At 38.4% G+C, this 20,353-nt stretch overlaps 1 protein-coding gene and 1 long non-coding RNA gene across 3 annotated transcripts in view; one reads left to right on the top strand and one right to left on the bottom strand.

The window, feature by feature from the left end:
* The window catches only part of HSD17B12 (hydroxysteroid 17-beta dehydrogenase 12), a 169,646-nt gene that overhangs the window by 94,394 nt on the left and 54,899 nt on the right, over positions 1 to 20,353 (top strand). The window contains exon 4 of one of the 2 annotated variants that reach the window (XM_037999500.2): positions 17,219 to 17,323. In XM_037999500.2, the coding sequence (XP_037855428.1) occupies positions 17,219 to 17,323 (105 nt within the window). Of the gene's footprint in view, positions 1 to 17,215; positions 17,324 to 20,353 lie in introns of both variants that reach the window. The other variant, XM_008001111.3, reaches the window with a different exon arrangement.
* Positions 13,654 to 20,353, bottom strand: part of LOC140711936 (uncharacterized) — a 36,295-nt gene continuing 29,595 nt past the window's right edge. The window contains exons 2-3 of the long non-coding RNA XR_012093281.1: positions 14,408 to 14,573; positions 13,654 to 13,752 (exon numbers count right to left, since the gene is read on the bottom strand). This is a non-coding gene — a long non-coding RNA (uncharacterized lncRNA). The remainder of the gene's footprint in view (positions 13,753 to 14,407; positions 14,574 to 20,353) is intronic.

The following is a 20,353-nucleotide window of genomic DNA, read 5'->3' as shown; positions in this document are numbered from 1 at the left end:
TTTTAAAAAAAGAGTACTCTACATTCATACAAATGCCAAAATTCATGAACTAATTCTGTTTGTAGATACCATGTAGATACACATCAAAAAAAGTCTGCAAGATAACAGCCCAGACCTTTCACTGTGGCTATCTCTGGGCAGTAAGAAAACCAAACTTACTTATTATTTGAGTGTCATGGACTTTCTTGTGAAAACAAATGGTAAAACGTCTATTCCTACAAAAATATATGTATATATATACACACAGAATATTTTGCCAACAATTTTAGGAACTTTCCTTACTGTCCAAGTCATTCTGCTGAATTTTAAAAATGAAATTTTATTATATATTAAGTGTAATTAACGAATGCATTTTAAGGCCAAATTTGTGATCTGATAGTCACATTTTTATAAGCTGTATATATGCTTTATAGTTATTGGATCCTTAAGACAATTAGTATTTGGGAACATAATTTTACTATTTTAAATTATTCTAGAGACTAACGGTATTATATGTGTGTATGTTATGGTTATTAGGTTTAACTATGTTATGATTTAATAACAAATTCCAATTATAAAATTGTTTCTGTGGGCACATACGATCTACTTTTCAATATGTGTTTGATACACTTTCTGGGAATGCTTTAGGCAAAGTATGGAGTTACCTATATATCATCAGCATGAAACTCAGTAAGTATGAACAACTAAGAAACTGTTTTGCCCTTACAAAGCTCACATATTTATTTAGACCCTTTATCCACCAAGTAAAGATTACAAATAAAACTCTTCTCAAATCAAGGCTTAAATTACAGCATTTAATCAGCCTGTATTATGCAGCATATATGTCAAAGATACTTGAAGGGATTCCCACTAACCAGCTTGAAGGGACGCTTTCTAACCAAACCTGGACAAATTGCGCATTAAAACTAAAATGATGGAAACAAATTTTAATCAGTCGATTAAAATAGGAAACCATGGCCGGGTGCGGTGGCTCACTCCTGTAATCCCAACACTTTGGGACTCCAAGGCAGGAGGATTACCTGAGGTCAGGAGTTCAAGACCAGCCTGGCCAACATAGTGAAATCCCGTCTACTAAAAATACAAAAGTTAGCTGGTATGGTGGCACGAGCCTGTAGTCCCAGCTACTCGGGAGGCTGAGGCAGGAGAATTGCTTGAATCAGGAAGTAGAGGTTGCAGTGAGCCAGGATCGCACCACTGCACTTCAGCCTAGATGGCAGAGAGAGACTCCGTCTCAACAACAACAACAACAAAAAAAAAAAAAAAAAAAAGGAAAGCATGAGCCCACCGCCCATCATAATAATGATAGGTGGATGAATGAAATGAAATTTTTACAAGGAATGGTATTTAATGTAGTCTCAAAGTATCTTCCCACAGGATACAAAAAAACTTGCAAATTAAAAAGGGAAAAATAGTAACTTTTTAGTGGAGGAAACTGGCAGACACTACCTTAATAAGAGACTAAAGTTATCATCATCAGTACTGGGACAGATCAAAATGATGTGCCACCTGATGGGATGCAGTGAGAAACACAGCATCACTTCTGTGATATTCTGGCCAAAAGTGCATATCCTGAGTCTAATCATGAGGAAGTATACAAACCTAAGTTGAGGGACATTCTACAAAGTAATTGGCCTGTAATCTTCAATATGTCAAGGATATGAAGATCAAGGAGAGACCAAAAGACTGTTCCAGATTGAAGGAGGCTAACCAGAATGGTAGCTAAATGCATCAGTTGATTCTGATTTGAATCCTTTTGCTGTAAAGGATATTGTTGGGACAACTAGTAAAAATTGACAGGCTCTGAGGATTACAAGATAGTAATTATTCATCAATACTAATTAGTCATAATGTTAATTTCTTGATTTCGATGGTTGTATTGTATCATTTAGGAGACTGTAGTAAGTACATACTAAGGCAGCATTCTCAAACTTTTTAGTCTCAGAGCCCTTTTATACCCTTAAATATTATTGGGGACTCCAAAGAGCTTTTTTTTTTTCCCACCTTTTTTTTTTTTTAATTATACTTTAAGTTTTGGGATACATGTGCAGAACATGCAGGTTTGTTACGTAGGTGTACACGTACCACGGTGGTTTGTTCTACCCATCAACTCGTAATCTACATTAGGTATTTCTCCTAATGCTATCCCTCTGCTTGCCACCCACCCCCTGAACGGGCCCGGTGTTTGATGCTCCCTTCGCTGTGTCCATGTGTTCTCATTCTCATTGTTCAACTCCCACTTATGAGTGAAAGCATGCGGTGTTTGGTTTTCTGTTCTTGTGTTAGTTTGCTGAGAATGATGGTTTCCAGCCTCATCCATGTCCCTGCAAAGGATATGAACTCATCCCCAAAGAGCATTTGTTTACATAGGATACCACTATCAATGTTTATCACATTATAAATTGAAACTGAGAAACTTAAAAATAATTATTTAACTCACTTAAAAATAACAATAAACCCTTTACATGTTAACACTACACATTTTGAGGGAAAATAACTATATAGTCTGAAACAAAACAAAATGTAGTGAGAACAATCACATTGTTTTACATTTACAAAATCTCTTTAATATCTGGCATTGTAGCAGGATGAGTTGCAGACAAAACTCCTCAGACACCGGATTAAAGAAGGAAGAGGCTTTATTCGGCCGGGAGCATCGGCAGACTTGCATCTTAAGAGCTGAGCTCCCTCAAAAAGAAATCATTGGCCCTTTTAAGGGCTTACAGCGCTAAGGGGTCCGTGTGAAAGAGTCATGATAGATCGAGCAAGCATGGGGAATGTGACTGGGGGCTACATGCATAAGCTAACAGGACAGAAAGTTTTGCAATACTTTTTCATACAATGTCTGGAATTTACAGATAACACAAGTAGTTTAGGTCAGGGATTGATATTATTATTATTATTATTATTATTATTATTTTATTTTTTTAAACGACCAGGGCTGGGTGGTGATGCCAGGCCATCTGGCTATTTATCTTACTTCTGTTTCGTTTTAACTTTTTGCTTTTTTATTTTCCCCTGTCTTATAAACTAGGCAAGGGCAGGTGGGGGTGGAGGGCAGCAGGAGAAGTGGTGGTCTCCTTGCTTATTCCCCACCTTTGAGAAATCCACTTATTAGTGGAAGCTCTCACTTTTATTTTTGCTTTCTGAGTCTCTTTGTGAGACAGAGCAATAGTGATTCATGTAATACACGTGTGCTGAAGTTTTCTGATGAACCAAGGTAGCAATAAAACCTTTTATCGTTTGAAGGAGCAAAGGTAATACACAGGGAAGCAGCAAGCAAGTTCTTATTACTAGCAGTATACTTATAATAAGGGTTTTAAATCTTCTTATAGCTGGAAGTTGTTTTTCTAAATAAACACTTAGGATTAAACCTGCGCTAAACCTGTACAGGCACATGTTCCAACTTTATCATGTCCTAAGCAGGTTAGTTCTTTTACTGGGTCTTAAAAGCCTTTTTTTTTAGCGAGCAACATAATATTTCTTAATAATAGAAGTTTTTAAGAGTCAGATGCTTGAACTTGTGGGCATCTGTTTGGTTTGGAAAGAGTCAGTTAAAGTAAAATTATTTTGAAGCATTAACTTTTTTACTTCTTAAGGCTATTGGTCTCTCATGTTAGCTTTTCTATAAACATAACATAAGGAAATGCTTAGGCTGCTGACAATGTTTTCAGCCAGCTGAGTAAATAGGTTTTTTTTTTTTTTTTTTTTTTTGCTAAAGGAGGAGTCTCTGGTAACTTCTGGTTTATATGCTTAAAGAATGACTTGAAGACTCAGAATTGTTGCTGGGCCAGACAGGTTTGGATTCCTTGACCAAGTAGTGTGTATACAGTGGGAACACCTTTCTTTTTTTTTTTTTTTTCCTTATTTTGAGACAGAGTCTCACTCTGTCGCCCCAGCTGGAGTGCAGTGGCATAATCTCAGCTCACTGCAAGCTCCGCCTCCCAGGTTCACGCCATTTTCCTGCCTCAGCCTCCCGAGTAGCTAGGACTACAGGGCTGCCACCATGCCCGACTAATTTTTTGTATTTTTAGTAGAGACGGGGTTTCACCATGTCAGCCAGGATGGTCTAGATCTCCTGACCTCCTGATCCGCCTGCCTCAGCCTCCCAATGTGCTGGGATTATAGGTGTGAGCCGCCACGCCCAGCCGGGGACACCTTTCTACAGATAGGTGTTTCTTCTAGCATGGTTAAGGGGGATAACAACAACAAACCAATGTACAGCATATTCCTATCTAGCAAGGGCAAAAGAGGTCCTTTCCTGGGAAAAGCAGTTAATATTACAGGAAAACTATTAGTCTTAAGATTTTTAACTACATTTACTTGCTTGAGGAGTCCTCAAGCTTCGGCTGTGCGTAGACTAGCCAGCTTCCAGGATGTGACTAGAACAGAGCTTGCTCTAGTCCAAACATAGTTTAGTCTAAAACATAGTTAGATTTGCATATCTAATTCTGCATTCAGTCTACTGCAATTTGTTATTGTGGTTGAAGTAGGAGGAAATCTGGCTTTACATGGATGCGTAGTTGGAGAAGAGAAAGCTATTTTAATATCTTCTTTGGATGATTATGGATATTCTTTTGGTACATCAAAACATTCTAAGTGAAAGCTCCTTAAAAGTTAGTTGCAATATGAAATCTGAAATTATATCAATTTTTTATACTCAGTGACATTAAAATATTAAATTCATTGTTCTACCTCACATTCTGAATAGGTCTTTTATCCATCATGACTTTGTAACTTTATCACTTGGAAAATATTGGTTCCTGAATTTTGCAGATCTTCCAGATGTTGACACAGTATCAAAGATAATCACAATTGTTAATATCACCTCCAATCTTATCAGAAAAGTTTTTTCTCTTAAGCTGATGGGGGTGGATACAAGTTTTCCAAAACTCTTATTTTCATTTAAAAACTCAAATTTTATCATGGACAGCAAATATTGTTGCTTGTTTTCCTTGAAGTGACAAACTAACCTCATTCATTTTTGAGAATATGCCTGCCAAATTCAAATAAGAATCGTTTTTCTGTCAGTTGTTCTTTCATATAAAGTGGTGTTGCGTGAAAAAAAGGGGCTAATTCAGCTCACGACTCAATTGCACAAATGCTTTTCTTCAAGACAGCCATTGTATTAGGAACACAGAAAAAGTGCTTCATGCAAACCTTCCATTTTGTCACACAGAACACTAAAAAGATTTGCACTCAAATAGAGATTTAATAAAAGTAATGATTTTCACTGCTTCATCAAGGGGTATTTTTAAATGAAACTGATTTTTTTCTTTTTTACATGTGAAGAATACAATGACTTCCAATACAGCAAGGTGCCACTGCTTTGATTCTTGTTTAGGTTCTAGCAGTTTTACGCACCATTGCTTTTCTCAATATAGTGAAGAGGGCAGAGAATATCAGTATTTTTGACTCTTCAGGGATCATGGATCACATTTTGAGAACCACTACATCAAAGTATTTTTAGGTGCTGGGCATCATGTCAGCAATTTAATCTAAAATGATTCAGGGGAAAAAAGTTACTTGTAGAATATATGCAGCTTTCCTGGTTTGAGATTATTTCAAAATTTAAAAAACAACATGACCTTTCAAATGTTGAAAACTGATATTTGTGAGAATAATTATTTTAAACTTCAGCAATATACTAGTAAGTTCTTGTACAGGTTGGATAACTTAATGTTATTTAGTAGCGTTCTTGGTGTATAGTCGATGCTCAGAAATTGATAACTGTATTATTACTCCTGTTTTGTTGATAGAATGTTAACTATATCTCTATACATTTTATATGGTATCTCTGTGTCTCTTAGGGAATTCTAGGGTCAAAATGACTTGTGTCAAGTTCTTATTCTTTGTTTGTTTGCTTTTTGAGACAGAGTCTTGCTCTGTTGCCCAGGCTAGAGGGCAGTGGTGATCTTGACTCACTTCAGCCTCCACCTCCTGGGTTCAAGTGATTCTCATGCCTCAGCCTCCAGAGTAGCTGAGATTACAGGCGTGTGCCACCACGCCAGGCTAAGTTTTGTATTTTTAGTAGACACTGGATTTCAACATGTTGGGCAGGCTGGTCGCGAGCTACCGACCTCAGGTGATCCACCTGCCTTCACCTCCCAAAGTGCTGGGATAACAGGTGTGAGCCACCTAGCCTTGCCTTCAAATTCTTATTCTTTGTTCTGAAAGTATAGGAGAACAGATTGTGTATCAACTGCCTTTGCTTTTATTTTGCATTAATATGTAAAAACTATGCTGTTTTGATACATGAAGAGAAGGTGTTTTCTGTGTTGAACAGAAAGATTGTTATACTCTTGACAAAATATTGTTGAACTATCTTTATCTAAGTGTAAATGGCAATGAAGTAAATACTTGGCTGGGTGCAGTGACTGACACCTGTAATCCCAACACTTTGGGAGGCCGAGGCGGGTGGATCACCTGAGGTCAGGAGTTCAAGACCAGCCTGGCCAACATTGTGAAACTCCATCTCTACTAAAAATACAAAAATTAGCTGGGCATTGTGGCAGGTGCTTGTAGTCCCAGCTTCTCGGGAGGCTGAGGCAGGAGAATTGCTTGAACCTGAGAGGTGGAGGTTGCAGTAAGCCAAGATTGCACCACTACACTCCAGCCTGGGTGACAGAGCAAGACTCCGTCTTGGAAAAACAAAAATACTACTACTAATAATAAAGTAAATACTCATTTCAATAGCTATTTTAAATTTTATGGTGAGTTTTCTGCCCCAAAGTTCCCTTTTTTTAAAAAAAGAAACAAAATCAACTGTTAAGCTTCTTTTTTCTAACTACCAAAGTGGGAGATCCAGACCTTTGAAAAGAATGCTTTTTTCCTGTGGCAAGATTTTACAAAACCAGAGTGGAATCTCGTAAGAACAAAGTGACAGGTTAAAATAAAAAGAGGTTACTTTAAAAAAAAATTAGCTCAATCAGCATTTTTAAAATAAAGGTACTGTGTGATATTTGACTTCTAATTAACTTTAGCAATCTTTATGCGTGAAAGAAGAAGGGAGAAATAGTGTGTTGGGTTACAAGAATATCTCTTTTTACTTTCTAACTTGATTTGTAGGTCACGGTTATCCTGCATGGAAAATTGGTCAGCTCTGGCCCAAATCTTCGTAGTCATTTCCTTTTTCAAGCTAACAAAGAGAGAGAAGCAGCTTACCTCAAGGAAAGACTCGTTTTACTAAAAAATAACAGAGAGACACATTTCATATGATTAAAAAAATGCTGAGACATAATCACAGGAGCATTGCCTCATATGCAGAACTAGAAAGACTGTTTTAGCTATAAAATGTGACGTTTCATTAACTCAATTTCTAAAGCAAATGTATAAAACCACTGTGTTCTCTCTCTTCGTAGAGCTGTTTGTCTGCTCAGTTGTAAAGTCCTGCGGGCTGTCACTCAGAAGTCCCTCCCAGCCCAGCCTGCCTTCCTCTTCCCACTGCTGTCTCTCTCCATGGGACCCTCCTCTCTCACGGGACTAATGAAGCAGCTGCTTTGTTCTCTGCCTGCCACCTGTCGCTTTTTATAACAAGCTGTGTATCTTCTACTCTGCCACTGTCATTTCCTTCCTCAAAAAAAAAAAAGAAGTGTGATCTTGTAACTTCTCACTGTAATAACCTCTCCTAAGTAATTATAACACACAGGAGGAAATAGAAACTTGTTATAGGGCTGATTCCATAGGCCTGTGACTTGAGCATTTGCATGGGGCCCCACACTTAGAAGGGTCCATACTTGGTTTAATGCTCTGCTGTTGCCATCTTGAAATTCTTAATAACTTTTGAACAAGGGTGTCCCACATTTTTATTTTACACTGGGTCCCACAAATTAAGTAGCTAGTCCTATTTGTTATCTTGGACCATACAACCTCCACTAACTCTCATCTACAAATTTTCTTTCCGCTTCTCTGTGTACACCACATATGCCATCCACAGAGATTCTTAAAATATGCTATTTGTTTTCTGTGCTTTCTGTTTTTGCCAACATCTGCCCTTTCTTGGTAGGGCCAATTCCTGCTCTTCACCAAAAACTCCACACAAATGTTACCTACTATGTGAAATAGCACTCTGCAAGAATGAGTTGCTTCTCTTTGATGCTTTGTTTATGTTTATTAGAGCAGCATTTGGATTTACACATATCTCCTTCATCCAAATGTAACCTATTTGAGGGTATTTGTTATTGTCCTCAGGGTGAAGCCTGACAGATGGGCATGACTTAGTATGTATTTCTTGAATTTACTCAATCAAAACATTTATTGAGCTCCTATAAAGTACCAGGTACTGTTGGGCTTTGAGTATACAGTAGTAAAGAGCAAAAAACAGGCACAGATCCTGCCCTCATAGAGCTTACAGTTTAGGGAGTGAGATGCTTTGCCAGATTGTAACTGGCCGTGCTCCTGATTAAATGAATGAGCACATTGGCCTTGGTTTAGAATGGGAAATATCTTTGTCTCTTTGACTACCGGTGGTGGTGGAATATTATGATCCCTAGAGTACTGGGAATTTTGCATTTGGAAGCTGACCCAGGTCATTTGGTGACATTAAAGAGAAGGGTTGGCCAGGCATAGTGGCTTCACACCTGTAATCTCAGCACTTTGGGAGCTCATAGCAGGCAGATCACTTGAGCCCACGAGTTTGAGACCAGCCTGGGCAATATGACAAAACCCCCAAAATTAGATGGGCATGGTGGCATGCACCTGTGGTCCCAGCTACTTGGGAGGCTGAGATAGGAGGATCTCTTGAACCTAGAAGGTCCAAGCTACAGTGAGCCATGTCCACACCACTGCACTGTAGCCCGTGTGACAGGGAGAGACCCTGTCCTACTGCCCACCGCCCCCTCCTCCCAAAAAGAGAGAGAGAAGGGTGACTGTCAGCAAGGTTCCCAGGCTTCTTTCATCAAATCTGAGATACCATTGATCATGAAGCAACAATGCAGCTTATAACCACTAAGAAGGAAAATTCACCAATTAAACTGACTTGCCATCAATTATGAAACACCTTGATTTCAGAGATGAAAAGTGAATTAAAATGTACACCTTGGAATAGATAACATACAATAATTTAAAGGTTAATTACAAGCAAATTGAGTCAAAGAAATACTTGGACGCTAAAGGCAAGGCTAAAAATAGTACATCATGACCATTGATTCCACGGATGATATGGTAATGAATCACTTTTTAAAGCAGAATCAGATGTTCATGTCAGCTTGAAAAAATATGCAGCTGATGCAAGGAGGTAAGAGTTAACAATACGGATTATACCTACAGCAGCCTATGCTATTAAGGAAAAAACAACTATTTGTCAAGCAGCCATCTTTGTAGATATTGCCAGATAGAGAAATCCCCCCGTGTCTGCAGGGGATATGTCACAAGATCCCCAGTGAATGCTTGAAACTGTAGGTAGTGCTGAACCCTATATACCTATATATGCTCTTTTTTTGATCTGATAACCAAGAGAGCTACTAAGTGACTAAAGAGTGGGTGGTGTGTACAGCATGGATATGCTAGACAAAGGTATGATTCACACTAAGAGCACGACAGTGCAAGATTTCATCATGCTCATTAGAATGGCGTGCAATTTAAAACTTATGAATTATTATGGGCCAGGCACAGTGGCTTATGCCTGTAATCCCAGCACTTTGGGAGGCTGAGACAGGTGGATCACCTGAGGTCAGGAGTTCGAGACCAGCCTGGCTAACATGGTGAAACCCCGTCTCCAATAAAAAATACAAAAATGAACGGGCCGTGTTAGCAGGCGCCTGTAATCCTAGCTACTTGGGAGGCTGAGGCAGGAGAATCTCTTGAACCCAGGAGGCAGAATTTGCAGTGAGCCAAGATCACGCCCTTGCATTCCAGCCTGGGCAACAAAGAAAAACGCCATCTCAAAAAAAAAAAACTGTGTAGGGTGGGTATTGTTTCTTGTGGTTTTATAGGCTAAGAAATGGTATTCTTGAAAGTTCAAAGGCTTGAGTGAAGGGCCTTAGGCCAACAACCAGTTGAGTTGGCTGGCACTCAAGTGCAGGGCTTCTAACTGCATCCCAGGCTCTTCCAGTGAACTCTGCTTTCGTATCGCTAGCAGTAGCATCTTGGAATCTTAAGTGTAGTAATCTTAAGAATGATGTTTTGGGCCAGGAACAGTGGCTAATGCCTGTAATCCCAGCACTTTGGGAGGCCAAGGCAGGCGGATCACCTGAGGTCAGGAGTTCGAGACCAGCCTGACCAACATGGCAAAACCCTGGCTCTACTAAAAATACAAAACTTAGCTGGGCATGGTGGTGGGTGCCTGTACTCCCAGCTACTTGGTAGGCTGAGGCAGGAGAATTGTTTGAACCTGGGAGGCGGAGGTTGTAGTGAGCTGAGATCACGTCACTGCACTCCAGCCTGGGTGACAGAGACTGTCTCAAGAAAAAAAAAAAAAAGAATATTTTGCTTTTTTCTCCCCTCAAAAGATAAAATTCAGATACTTCTATGGACCTTTTGCTTACCAAGTGCAGAAAAATCGACATTGCTATATGAAAATTTCTTCAAGAGTGGTTTGTCCAAGAGTTTACAATGCCTGGACCAACTGTAGAACTCAAAGCTTTCAAAAGGGTGGGGCCTATTCACGTCCTATCAATAGAATAGATTCACGCAGCATAAGGTTTTTATTTATTGCAGGTGTTTGTTCTAGTTAAAGAGGCTATAATGAAAAAATATAATAACCTTGGCTTAAAATAAAGAAATGCTTGGTTTGAGTTAGAATCCTGATGAGCTATGATTAATTTTTCGGCTTGACTGAAAGTGGGTCTCTTCATATGAGATTAAAATTGTCATGAATATTTTTCCAAGGGCAACATAAAAAAAGGAAATAGACCATTATTTGTGTAGCATCTCTGTTAATTGTAATTAAATGGGCCTTTAAAAATGGAGTCAGATCAATTATTCCCTTCTAGGACACAATCACCTTCTCCAAAGCCGTATTAGACAGGCTTTCTTTGTTGGGGGTTGTCTCACCCCAAGGGATAGGGATGTAAGGATAGGTAAGGCCTGGGAGTTGTGGGGAAAAGAAGACAGGAAAAGAAGGGAAGTGGAGAGAAATTGGTTAGGGGACTTCATTTTTTTCTTTTCCCCTTAAAATTAGAGAAAGTACAAAAGACTTGTCTTGCATCTTTTAAATCTCTAAATACTGTAAAACATAATTTTATGTGAAAATGGAAAGCTTTTTTTTTTAAAAAAAGAGTGCGAGACATTTTTATGGTTACAAACTGAATTTTATGAATTTAGATTTAAGATGCTAAAATTGGTACGCATTGAATATAGTGCTATTTCTCTAAGAGTCTCCTCTCCCCAACTCATTATCTTTTCCAAGACTGGAATAAGGGAGATTGGTCCATGACTAAAATATCCTCAACCTTCATATATGTGCCCCTGAGCCAAGCTCCTGGAGTATTTTATTCATGAGATGGGATGGTTTCTAAGCTTTCTTATAACTCTAAAATGTTTGAATTTATATGAGAATGATAGTCCAGACCCGTGTATGACAGATGGAGTAACTGAACTGTCTCTCAATTTGTTTTTTTTTTTTTTTTTGAGAGCTGGAGTCTTGCTATGTTGTCCTGGCCAGTCTCAAACTGCAGGGCTCAAGTGATCCTCTTGCTTCAGCCCCCAGAGTAGGTGGTACTACAGGCGTGCACCACCACACCCCACTCTAGCTTGCATTTTAATATGCCTAATGTTCTGTCTTATACATACATTTCTTACCAGCATGTAAGAAATGTAATTTCTATAGGGAGGAATTCAAGAAGTATTGAGAAGATGATTTTAATGAATCTGCTGTGTTGGCCTAGCTTTATTTACTCATTTAACAAACATTGAGCAGAATGACCTCTGCTTTACGCCAGACATGGTGCTAGCTGCAGGGAATACAAAGATGACAAAGAGTGCTCCCTGTTTAAGAAACAGACTCTTTGCTTAATATATTAAGTGCCTCGTAGGGTTGTATAGAAGGTCTCTAGGAGCACAGCAGAGAGTGGAAGTAGCTTTACCTTGGAGGAAATGGGAATGGTGAAAAATAGGTCCACGGATGCAGTAACATGACTTGAATCTGAAAGAATGTTATAATAATGTTATAATATGGAAAAAGTGAGGAAGGGTGATATGACAGGAACTTCATAATGGATAGTACCTGAAACTTACAGGGGAAGGCAGGCTGTTTATTTGGAGCAGATGTAGGGACAAAGGAGTGTCAACATATATATTTTGGTTTTATTAATAGAAAAAAACACAAATAACACACAAGTTTATATAGATTAGACTTCTTTTGTAACATTCCCAGACTTAATATCCCTAGCCACCTAGGGCAAAAATTTGAGGAAAGTCCTTCTAAAATCTATAAAATTATTCTTACAGAAAGAGAAATTTAAAAGGAGATGCCAATTTGTTGAGCAAAATGAAAATGATAATGGCCAGAGCTGGAAGTACGATAAACCTAAGGCCATTCTGAATATATTTATCACCTTTCTTGGCTTGCACCTAAAAGTGTGTGAGTTTTAATATTGAGAGGTGTTTCAGCAGCATCTTGAGACTATTGCAGGGTTCAGTTCCTTTTCTGTCAATTCCAAACTTGACCTTGAATGAATTCTGGATACTCCGTGTCGTAAACAGCAGTGTGACTGTAGGAGTGGGGCATGTGCTCTTGCAGGTGATGGAATGGTTTGAGGCCAATGACAATATTCATTATTCTATGGCACTATTGTTATAAATAATATTTGCTTTCTGCTTTTCCACAATTGTAGTTATCTGGTTTTCAGTGGAGCAGTAGATAGAAAGTGAGTGAATAGTATCAATGTAGCTTAGCTTCATTCCCCGCTTTTTATGCCAGAGTTGCATTTCTGCCTCCATTTCTAGTTAGTTGACTGCCTTGAGTAGTTCATACCAGCTTTTTTCTTCTTGGTGTTTGGTCTTAGCCACTGGGCTGAGGGGCAGTTGGTCAAGACCATCTGAGAATTATTTTCATCTGAAAATAAAGTTGGGATGGGTCATGACTGTATATATGTAACCACAACTGTAAGTAGTGGGATGCCAGCTCATACAATTTCAAATACTGACAGCTTGTCAATAGGCATCAGTAGTACTGCCTATCTGTATATAATGGTGTGTACTATTCTCATCATGGAATTCTTTAATTCTTTAAGAATTTGCAATCACAAGATTTTACTGTGAGACATTTAAACAAAACATTTGAATAAATGGAGAGCCCGGAGGGAATGCCACATTGTCATTCTTTAATTGAAATGTTTAATGCAATCCCAATCAAAACTGAGACTAAACAGGTGAGGATAAGCAATAAATTTTTAAAGAAGAAGAACAACAAAGTAGACTTGCATTACTAGAAACATTAAAACTCATTTTAGATCTAGAATAACTAAATCTAGGGTACTGTGAAAGAACAGAAAAATAAGATAATGAACAGACTATACTTCTGGAATCAGAATCTTGTAGGTACAAACTGTCCAATCATTTTAAACGTTCACCTGGATCAGCCATTGGATGAGGATGCTATGGAAAGAGCGTGATCCTGGACAAGGCAACTCTGCAGCTGAGGCTGACACCCAAAAGCTTTCTGCGGTGTCCCACAATTAGGGCAACATCGGTTTCATTGAAGGGGCGATTGTGCGGCTCATCTCATGTTCGTTGCAACCTCCAAATCCAATTGTTTGTGCATCTTTATCCTGCACATTTGTAGGATATTGATTTTAACTTATTTCAACTCCTACTCTGAAAAGCAGAGAGAGGCTGCGTCATTTCTTAGACCTTTGTAATCAGTCAAGGATGAGAGTTCCAGAAGTACTACTCCAAAAGCTTTGGTAAGGTGCTTATTCTTCACTAGCGGTGGGCTGTTGGTGAGTTGTAGACTAGTGGTTTTATGAAAAAAACAGGTTGGGGAGGTGTGAAGGTGGAAATGAGGGCTGTGCTATGGGGATCTGGTATCTACTTCTGTTTCAGGTGCTTAATTCACCCTTGTGCTGATGTTTAAAGTTAGAGGATTCTTGTCCATTTGTCTTGCCTCCTGTTGGCAGAGTCACATGCAGGGTGATAGGCTATGAGAAGGGGGAAGACGCCTAGATTTACTTCTAGGCTGGTCTTCAAGCCCCAAGTTCAAGTCTCCTGAGTAGCTGGGACTACAGCCACACACCATCATTCTCGGCTTTTCCTTTGTAACATAGGCCAGCTACCTCCCACCTTAGCCTTCTAGAACCCCCCATTATAATTCTTATTCAATTGCCTTGGCCCAGAAGGAGACAGTTCCTGTCCTATTCTTATATATGCACATCTATCTTTGATTGACAGAACTCGATGGTGGAGGTGGAGGCAGTTTATAGAATTCTGAAAGCCCACCCACCCATGCCCCTGGTCAGTAGCATGCACGTACCATAATCCTTGGAAAGGAAACGTGGTGGGAGTCTGCTGGATTCTTCTGGGGAAATTTTCTCTCTATAAAAGGGACATATCACAGAGACATACGATTTCTGCCTCCAAACACTGTTGTTTGCATGCGATGCATGAAATGGCAGTGGCCTTCCAGAAAAGGAGCCAGCCTAAGGGAAAAGAGAGGAGGGTGGAAAGATCCCAGATCATTTGTGCCATTGTTGAGCAACTAAACAAAACAGAACCAAGTCCTTGTCTTCTTGAAGCTTAATTTGAGTCAAGACGTATAGACAAGCATGTACATTATTAAAATACACTACCTAGCATATTAGAAGGTAGTAAGTACAATGGAATAAAATCAAGCAGGGAAGCGCATGAGGAGTGCTGGGGAGATGGTTGCATTTATTAAAGGGTGGGCAAGGCAGGCTTCTCTGAGAAGGTAACATTTGCTCAAGGACCCAACAGAGACAAGGGATGTGGAAGAGCATTCCAAACATAGGGAATGGTAAGTTTAAGTCCTGAGTGTACGTGGACAACATTCTGTATCTAAACAACTGCTAGGATCCCCTATGGCTAGAACTGAGGAGCAACGGGGAGAGTAGCTGGAGGTAAGTTCAGCCTAATAAACTCATGCTGTTTATTAGGCTGTTGCCAACGCCTTTTGGCTCTTACTCTGAGTGAGATGGAAATCTCTGGAGGTTTGTGAAGAGGTGGGTATCATGGTCTGACCTATGTTAAATAGGAAAAGCCTGGAACGATGGTGTGTGCCTGTAGTCCCAGCTACTAAGGAGACTTGAGCCCAGGCTTGAGACCCAATCTCTTAAAAGAAAAAAAAAAAAAAAGGAAAGGCTCACAATAGAGGCAGTGAAGAAAAGTTGTTTTTTAAAAAAGGCAGTGTTCACTTTTCAGTTAGATTTTCCAGAATCTATGATTCTGGGAAATCTAGGTATGAATTCAGATATTTTAATTAACCTGAAAAACTTGTACCAGAAGCCATTTGCTTATCCTAATGTGAATACAAAGAGCTTGCTTTGGTTCAATACTAAATAACATTCTTTGTAAAAGTGTCATTGAATCTTTTTAGCAACATATCTATACAAAACTCTACAATGTAAGTATGTACATTCATCTAATCCTGTGAGATGCAGAAGAGTGAATTTGGTTCAGGAGTTGTGAGGTGGCTTTTATTGATAGAAAATTTCCTGAATGTCAATACATAATACTAGTATGGAAAAATGCTTTGCTTTTCAAAATAAATAGATAAATTTACGTTATGTTATTCTCGAATGAAGTTTTTCATTTAATCAAAGGTATTTTTACCCTTTTGTTTTGGGCCTTTTTTTTTCCCTTGTGAATCTGTGGCTGTAACAAAATCAGCATTCTTTATTTACTGGTGGTAAATTCTGTGAAATGTTAAAGTAGACATATTGGACCAGCTATTGTGAAATTACAGCTCTGTGTCTAATTTCCCACTACATGAGCACACACATAACTCATTTATATTAGAACAGTAAGTATACCTTTAACACCAAATAAGGTATTTTCTAGGTCAATTCTTCTTTTCAGTTTATTCGTGGATTTCTACCTAGGGTCAGTACTTTTCACTGAGTCTAACTAAGGATAAGATCTCTCATGAACCAGCTCTTTAGTTTTAGACAGAAATCCTTTTAGGTCAAGAACAGATACTTCCTACGAGGATTAATCCCACATACTCTGTGATGAGCTGACACTGACTTTGACTGAAGAAAGATTTATTTTTGGAAGCAGGATTTTAAAATTAATTCTTTTGAATTCTCTGCATGTTCTAAAGAATAAGCATTCCTAGCTCACTGGACTTGGCTAAGTAAACTGAGTGGAGATGGTTGAGGAGAGAAAGAAAGTCTAGCCTTTATGGACTGCCTTCTGTGTACCATAGGTATCATGTGAGCCTCATGTCATTGGTTAGGTGGAATTATCTTCATTTTCGCAAGAGGATGCTGAGGCTCAAAGAAGATGTGTGACTTGCTTAAAGTCATTTTGCAAATATGTGTAGAAATTAAATTGGTGCTCATGTCTGTGTGACCTCAAAGCCTGTGCTATCTCTTCACAGGGGCTGACTAGTGAAGGCAAAAGTAAATACTGTACATTAACTCAGATGAGTTTTGTTCCTCAGGGTCTCTTTTCTGAAGCTATTATTTTCATCAGCACTGTTTGGACCTTAATAGACTTGTGTAAAGTAGAACACTGAGGTGTTTCTTGGGTCACTTCATGCCTTTATTACTGTGCATTTTGTGTGGATTTTAAAATATAGTGATTATTAACTATTAACCAAGCCCTCAAATTATAATAAGATCCTGTTCATTTTATTTCCATTGTGATAAGATAGACTTTTTGTTTTAATGTATCACACTTTAAAATATTTTACAACATGAAGACTTCTTCCTGAAGTTATAGAGCACCAATTTACAATTAAAATCACAAAGCCAGTGATATTTAAAGAGTATATAACTTTATGATATGAATCATGTTTTATTATTTGTACCTAAGGGTCTAAAAGTAGTTCTCATTATTGATTTACAAAAGAAGAACTGATTAAGGAACATTCAGCCAGCTCTCTGTGACGACATTGGAATTTTTATTGCAGGACTAATGTGTTGACCCTATATCATCTCTTAGATGGTCTCATGATTGCTTACATTTATCCTGGTCTAAATTTTGTATCAAATTGGGTGGGGGGAAACGTCTGAAAGGATAATGCTATCAAATGCCTTAATCTTCACTGCCATGTACTAATTTTCCCTACTCTCCCCATTTGTGTTTTCTTTTTGCCTAGAAGAAAAATTCAAAGTGGAGACAAGAACCATTGCTGTTGACTTCACATTAGAAGATATTTATGATAAAATTAAAACAGGCTTGGCTGGTCTTGAAATTGGCGTCTTAGGTTTGTATTTTTGTCACATTTATAGATTCTTCTTGTATTTATTATTGGACTTTATGACTTTGGATGTTAAGTGGTAAAATGACTAGTGAGAAAATTATATTATGATTACCTAAGACATTATTAATGAATAATATCACTAGATGACCTGATATGTTTGAATTTGTGTTTTTAGTTCTATATTGACAACATACAATTTTGGTTATTTTCCTTGTTATTTCTGTTATTCTCTGTGTATATTTAGATATACAGTTGTCCCTGGGTATCTATGGGTATAGGTTCCAGGACCTCTGCAGATGCTCAAGTTCCTTATATAAAATACCTTAGTATTTGCATATAGCTTATGCACATCCTTCTGTATACTTTAGATCATCTCTAGATTACTTATAATACCTAAAACAATGCCTACACATCACTTCATTTGTGCAGATTTAATGTGTAGACACGCTGGTAAACTTAAGTTTTGGTTTTTGGAACTTTGTGGAATTTATCCCCCCCCAATTTTTTGATTTGTCTCTTTTCTCCCCAATATTTTTGACCCGCTGTTGGTTGAATCCATAAATGTGGAGCTCACAGATAATAGGACTGATGGTAGTTATAGTGCAATAATCCTTTAAGGTGGATGGTGCTGACTCATTTCCATACAGTTGAGGAAATGAAGGCTTAGAATAGTTTATTCAGCCTTTTGTTCACTATTACCCCCCTGAGAAGACTTTTTAGAGATTTCTCCTAATCTAACTCTCATGAAATTTTAATACCACAAATACACTGTGTATCCAATTATGTACTATATGTATATCTCTGCTTTATAAAAAAAAAATACAAATAAGATTCCCACTCCACCCTGACCAAGTTTCATCTGCTCTGTGGAGCTCTGCTCCAGTTGAAAATGGATTGTTTAGAAGGGAAGGACACATAAAGATTGAGTGATTCAGCTGGGGTTCAGTCTTGCATTTTTTTTTTCTTATACCCCTTTTTGTTATATCTCAACTACCTTGCTCTTATTACCAGAAACAGATGCTTTTATTTGGATAATCAGAATATTGAACTTTGTTATGGAAACAATTCAGAAAATTGCATAGGAAAAAAAAAATAGGGCTTTGTTAACTTTCCCACCACTCTTTGAGAGTCATTTCTAGAAAGAAACAGGGCATCTAGTTCCGAAAAAAACTAAACTTCCTCGTTAAATCTGTTTATCCCACTGCCAAAATTGGTGGGAACCAACTAATTGCCGTTGTTTGTTTAGTTGGGCTATAAAAGTCAGATAAATTAAGATAATTTTTTAAAACATTTTCTAACATTTCTTTAGTCATAAAGACCCCATCTCCCTTCCTCATTCTATAAAAGAATGGTCTTTTACATAATTTCTATAATAGATAAGACAGTTGTTAAAAGATCAATTAAACAAGTATAGCCCCACATACTACTGTTGCACCTGGGGTTAACCATGGCTTTCACATGCTATCCTTTCCCAGCTCCTGCCTGGTCCATATCACACATCACCATGCCCCGTATACTGACACCACTATTCCCTCACTTATAGGAAGACCAGTAGGCAAAAATGAATGAGAACACAGGTCTGGTTTTTGCCTTTGTGTCTGCATGTTCTTAAATATACATATCGCCGGGAGTCCTTCACAATTTCCTCTTCCTTAGCCTAGATCTGACATACATAAAGCACCACTGACATCTGTAAAAAATCTTGACTTCCACTGATGGACATTTGGGTTGATTCCAAGTCTTTGCTATTGTGAATAGTGCCGCAATAAACATACGTGTGCATGTGTCTTTATAGCAGCATGATTTATAATCCTCTGGGTATATACCCAGTAAGGGGATGGCTGGGTCATATGGTACTTCTAGTTCTAGATCCTTGAGGAATCACCATACTGTTTTCCATAATGGTTGAACTAGTTTATAATCCCACCAACAGTGTAAAAGTGTTCCTATTTCTCCACATCCTCTCCAGCACCTGTTGTTTCCTGACTTTTTAATGATCACCATTCTAAGTGGTGTGAGATGGTATCTCATTGTGGTTTTGATTTGCATTTCTCTGATGGCCAGTGATGATGAGCACTTTTTCATGTGTCTGTTGGCTGTATGAATGTCTTCTTTTGAGAAATGTCTGTTCATATCCTTTGCCCACTTTTTGATGGGGTTGTTTGTTTTTTTCTTGTAAATTTGTTTGAGTTCTTTGTAGGTTCTGGATATTAGCCCTTTGTCTGATGAGTAGATTGCAAAAATTTTCTCCCATTCTGTAGGTTGCCTGTTCACTCTGATGGTAGTTTCTTTTGCTGTGCAGAAGCTCTTTAGTTTAATTAGATCCCATTTGTCAATTTTGGCTTTTGTTGCCGTTGCTTTTGGTGTTTTAGACATGAAGTCCTTGCCCATGCCTATGTCCTGAATGTATTACCTAGGTTTTCTTCTAGGGTTTTTATGGTATTAGGTCTAACATGGACATGGATGCAGCTGGAAACCATCATTCTCAGCAAACTATTGCAAGAACAGAAAACCAAACACTGCATGTTCTCACTCATAGGTGGGAACTGAACAATGAGATCACTTGGACTCGGGAAGGGGAACATCACACACCGGGGCCTATCACGGGAAGGGGGCTGGGGGGAGGGATTGCATTGGGAGTTATACCTGATGTAAAGGACGAGTTGATGGGTGCTGACGAGTTGATGGGTGCAGCACACCAACATGGCACAAGTATACATATGTAACAAACCTACACGTTATGCACATGTACCCTAGAACTTAAAGTATAATAATAATTTAAAAAAGAAATCTTGACTTCCTCAGCTTAGATCTGGAATACATAAGTCACCACCGACATCTGTAAAAATCCAAATCAGCAATCATAACTTAGGTTAGTATGGAAGCTGTCTTACTTCATCTTAACCTCCTTTCAAACTAGCGGTAGACTAGGGGATAAAGGCTAGCTTAGGCTGGAAGGGAGATTGAGAATCCCTAATGAAAAGAGACTGAGGGAGAAAATCTTACTGCTTCTCTTGAACTTGTGCTCTTAGA

Source organism: Chlorocebus sabaeus, chromosome 1, assembly GCF_047675955.1.
Source record: "Chlorocebus sabaeus isolate Y175 chromosome 1, mChlSab1.0.hap1, whole genome shotgun sequence".
Classification (NCBI taxonomy): Eukaryota; Metazoa; Chordata; class Mammalia; order Primates; family Cercopithecidae; genus Chlorocebus; species Chlorocebus sabaeus.
Note: the sequence above shows the minus strand (reverse complement) of the source record. Positions and strands in the feature narration are given on the sequence as shown.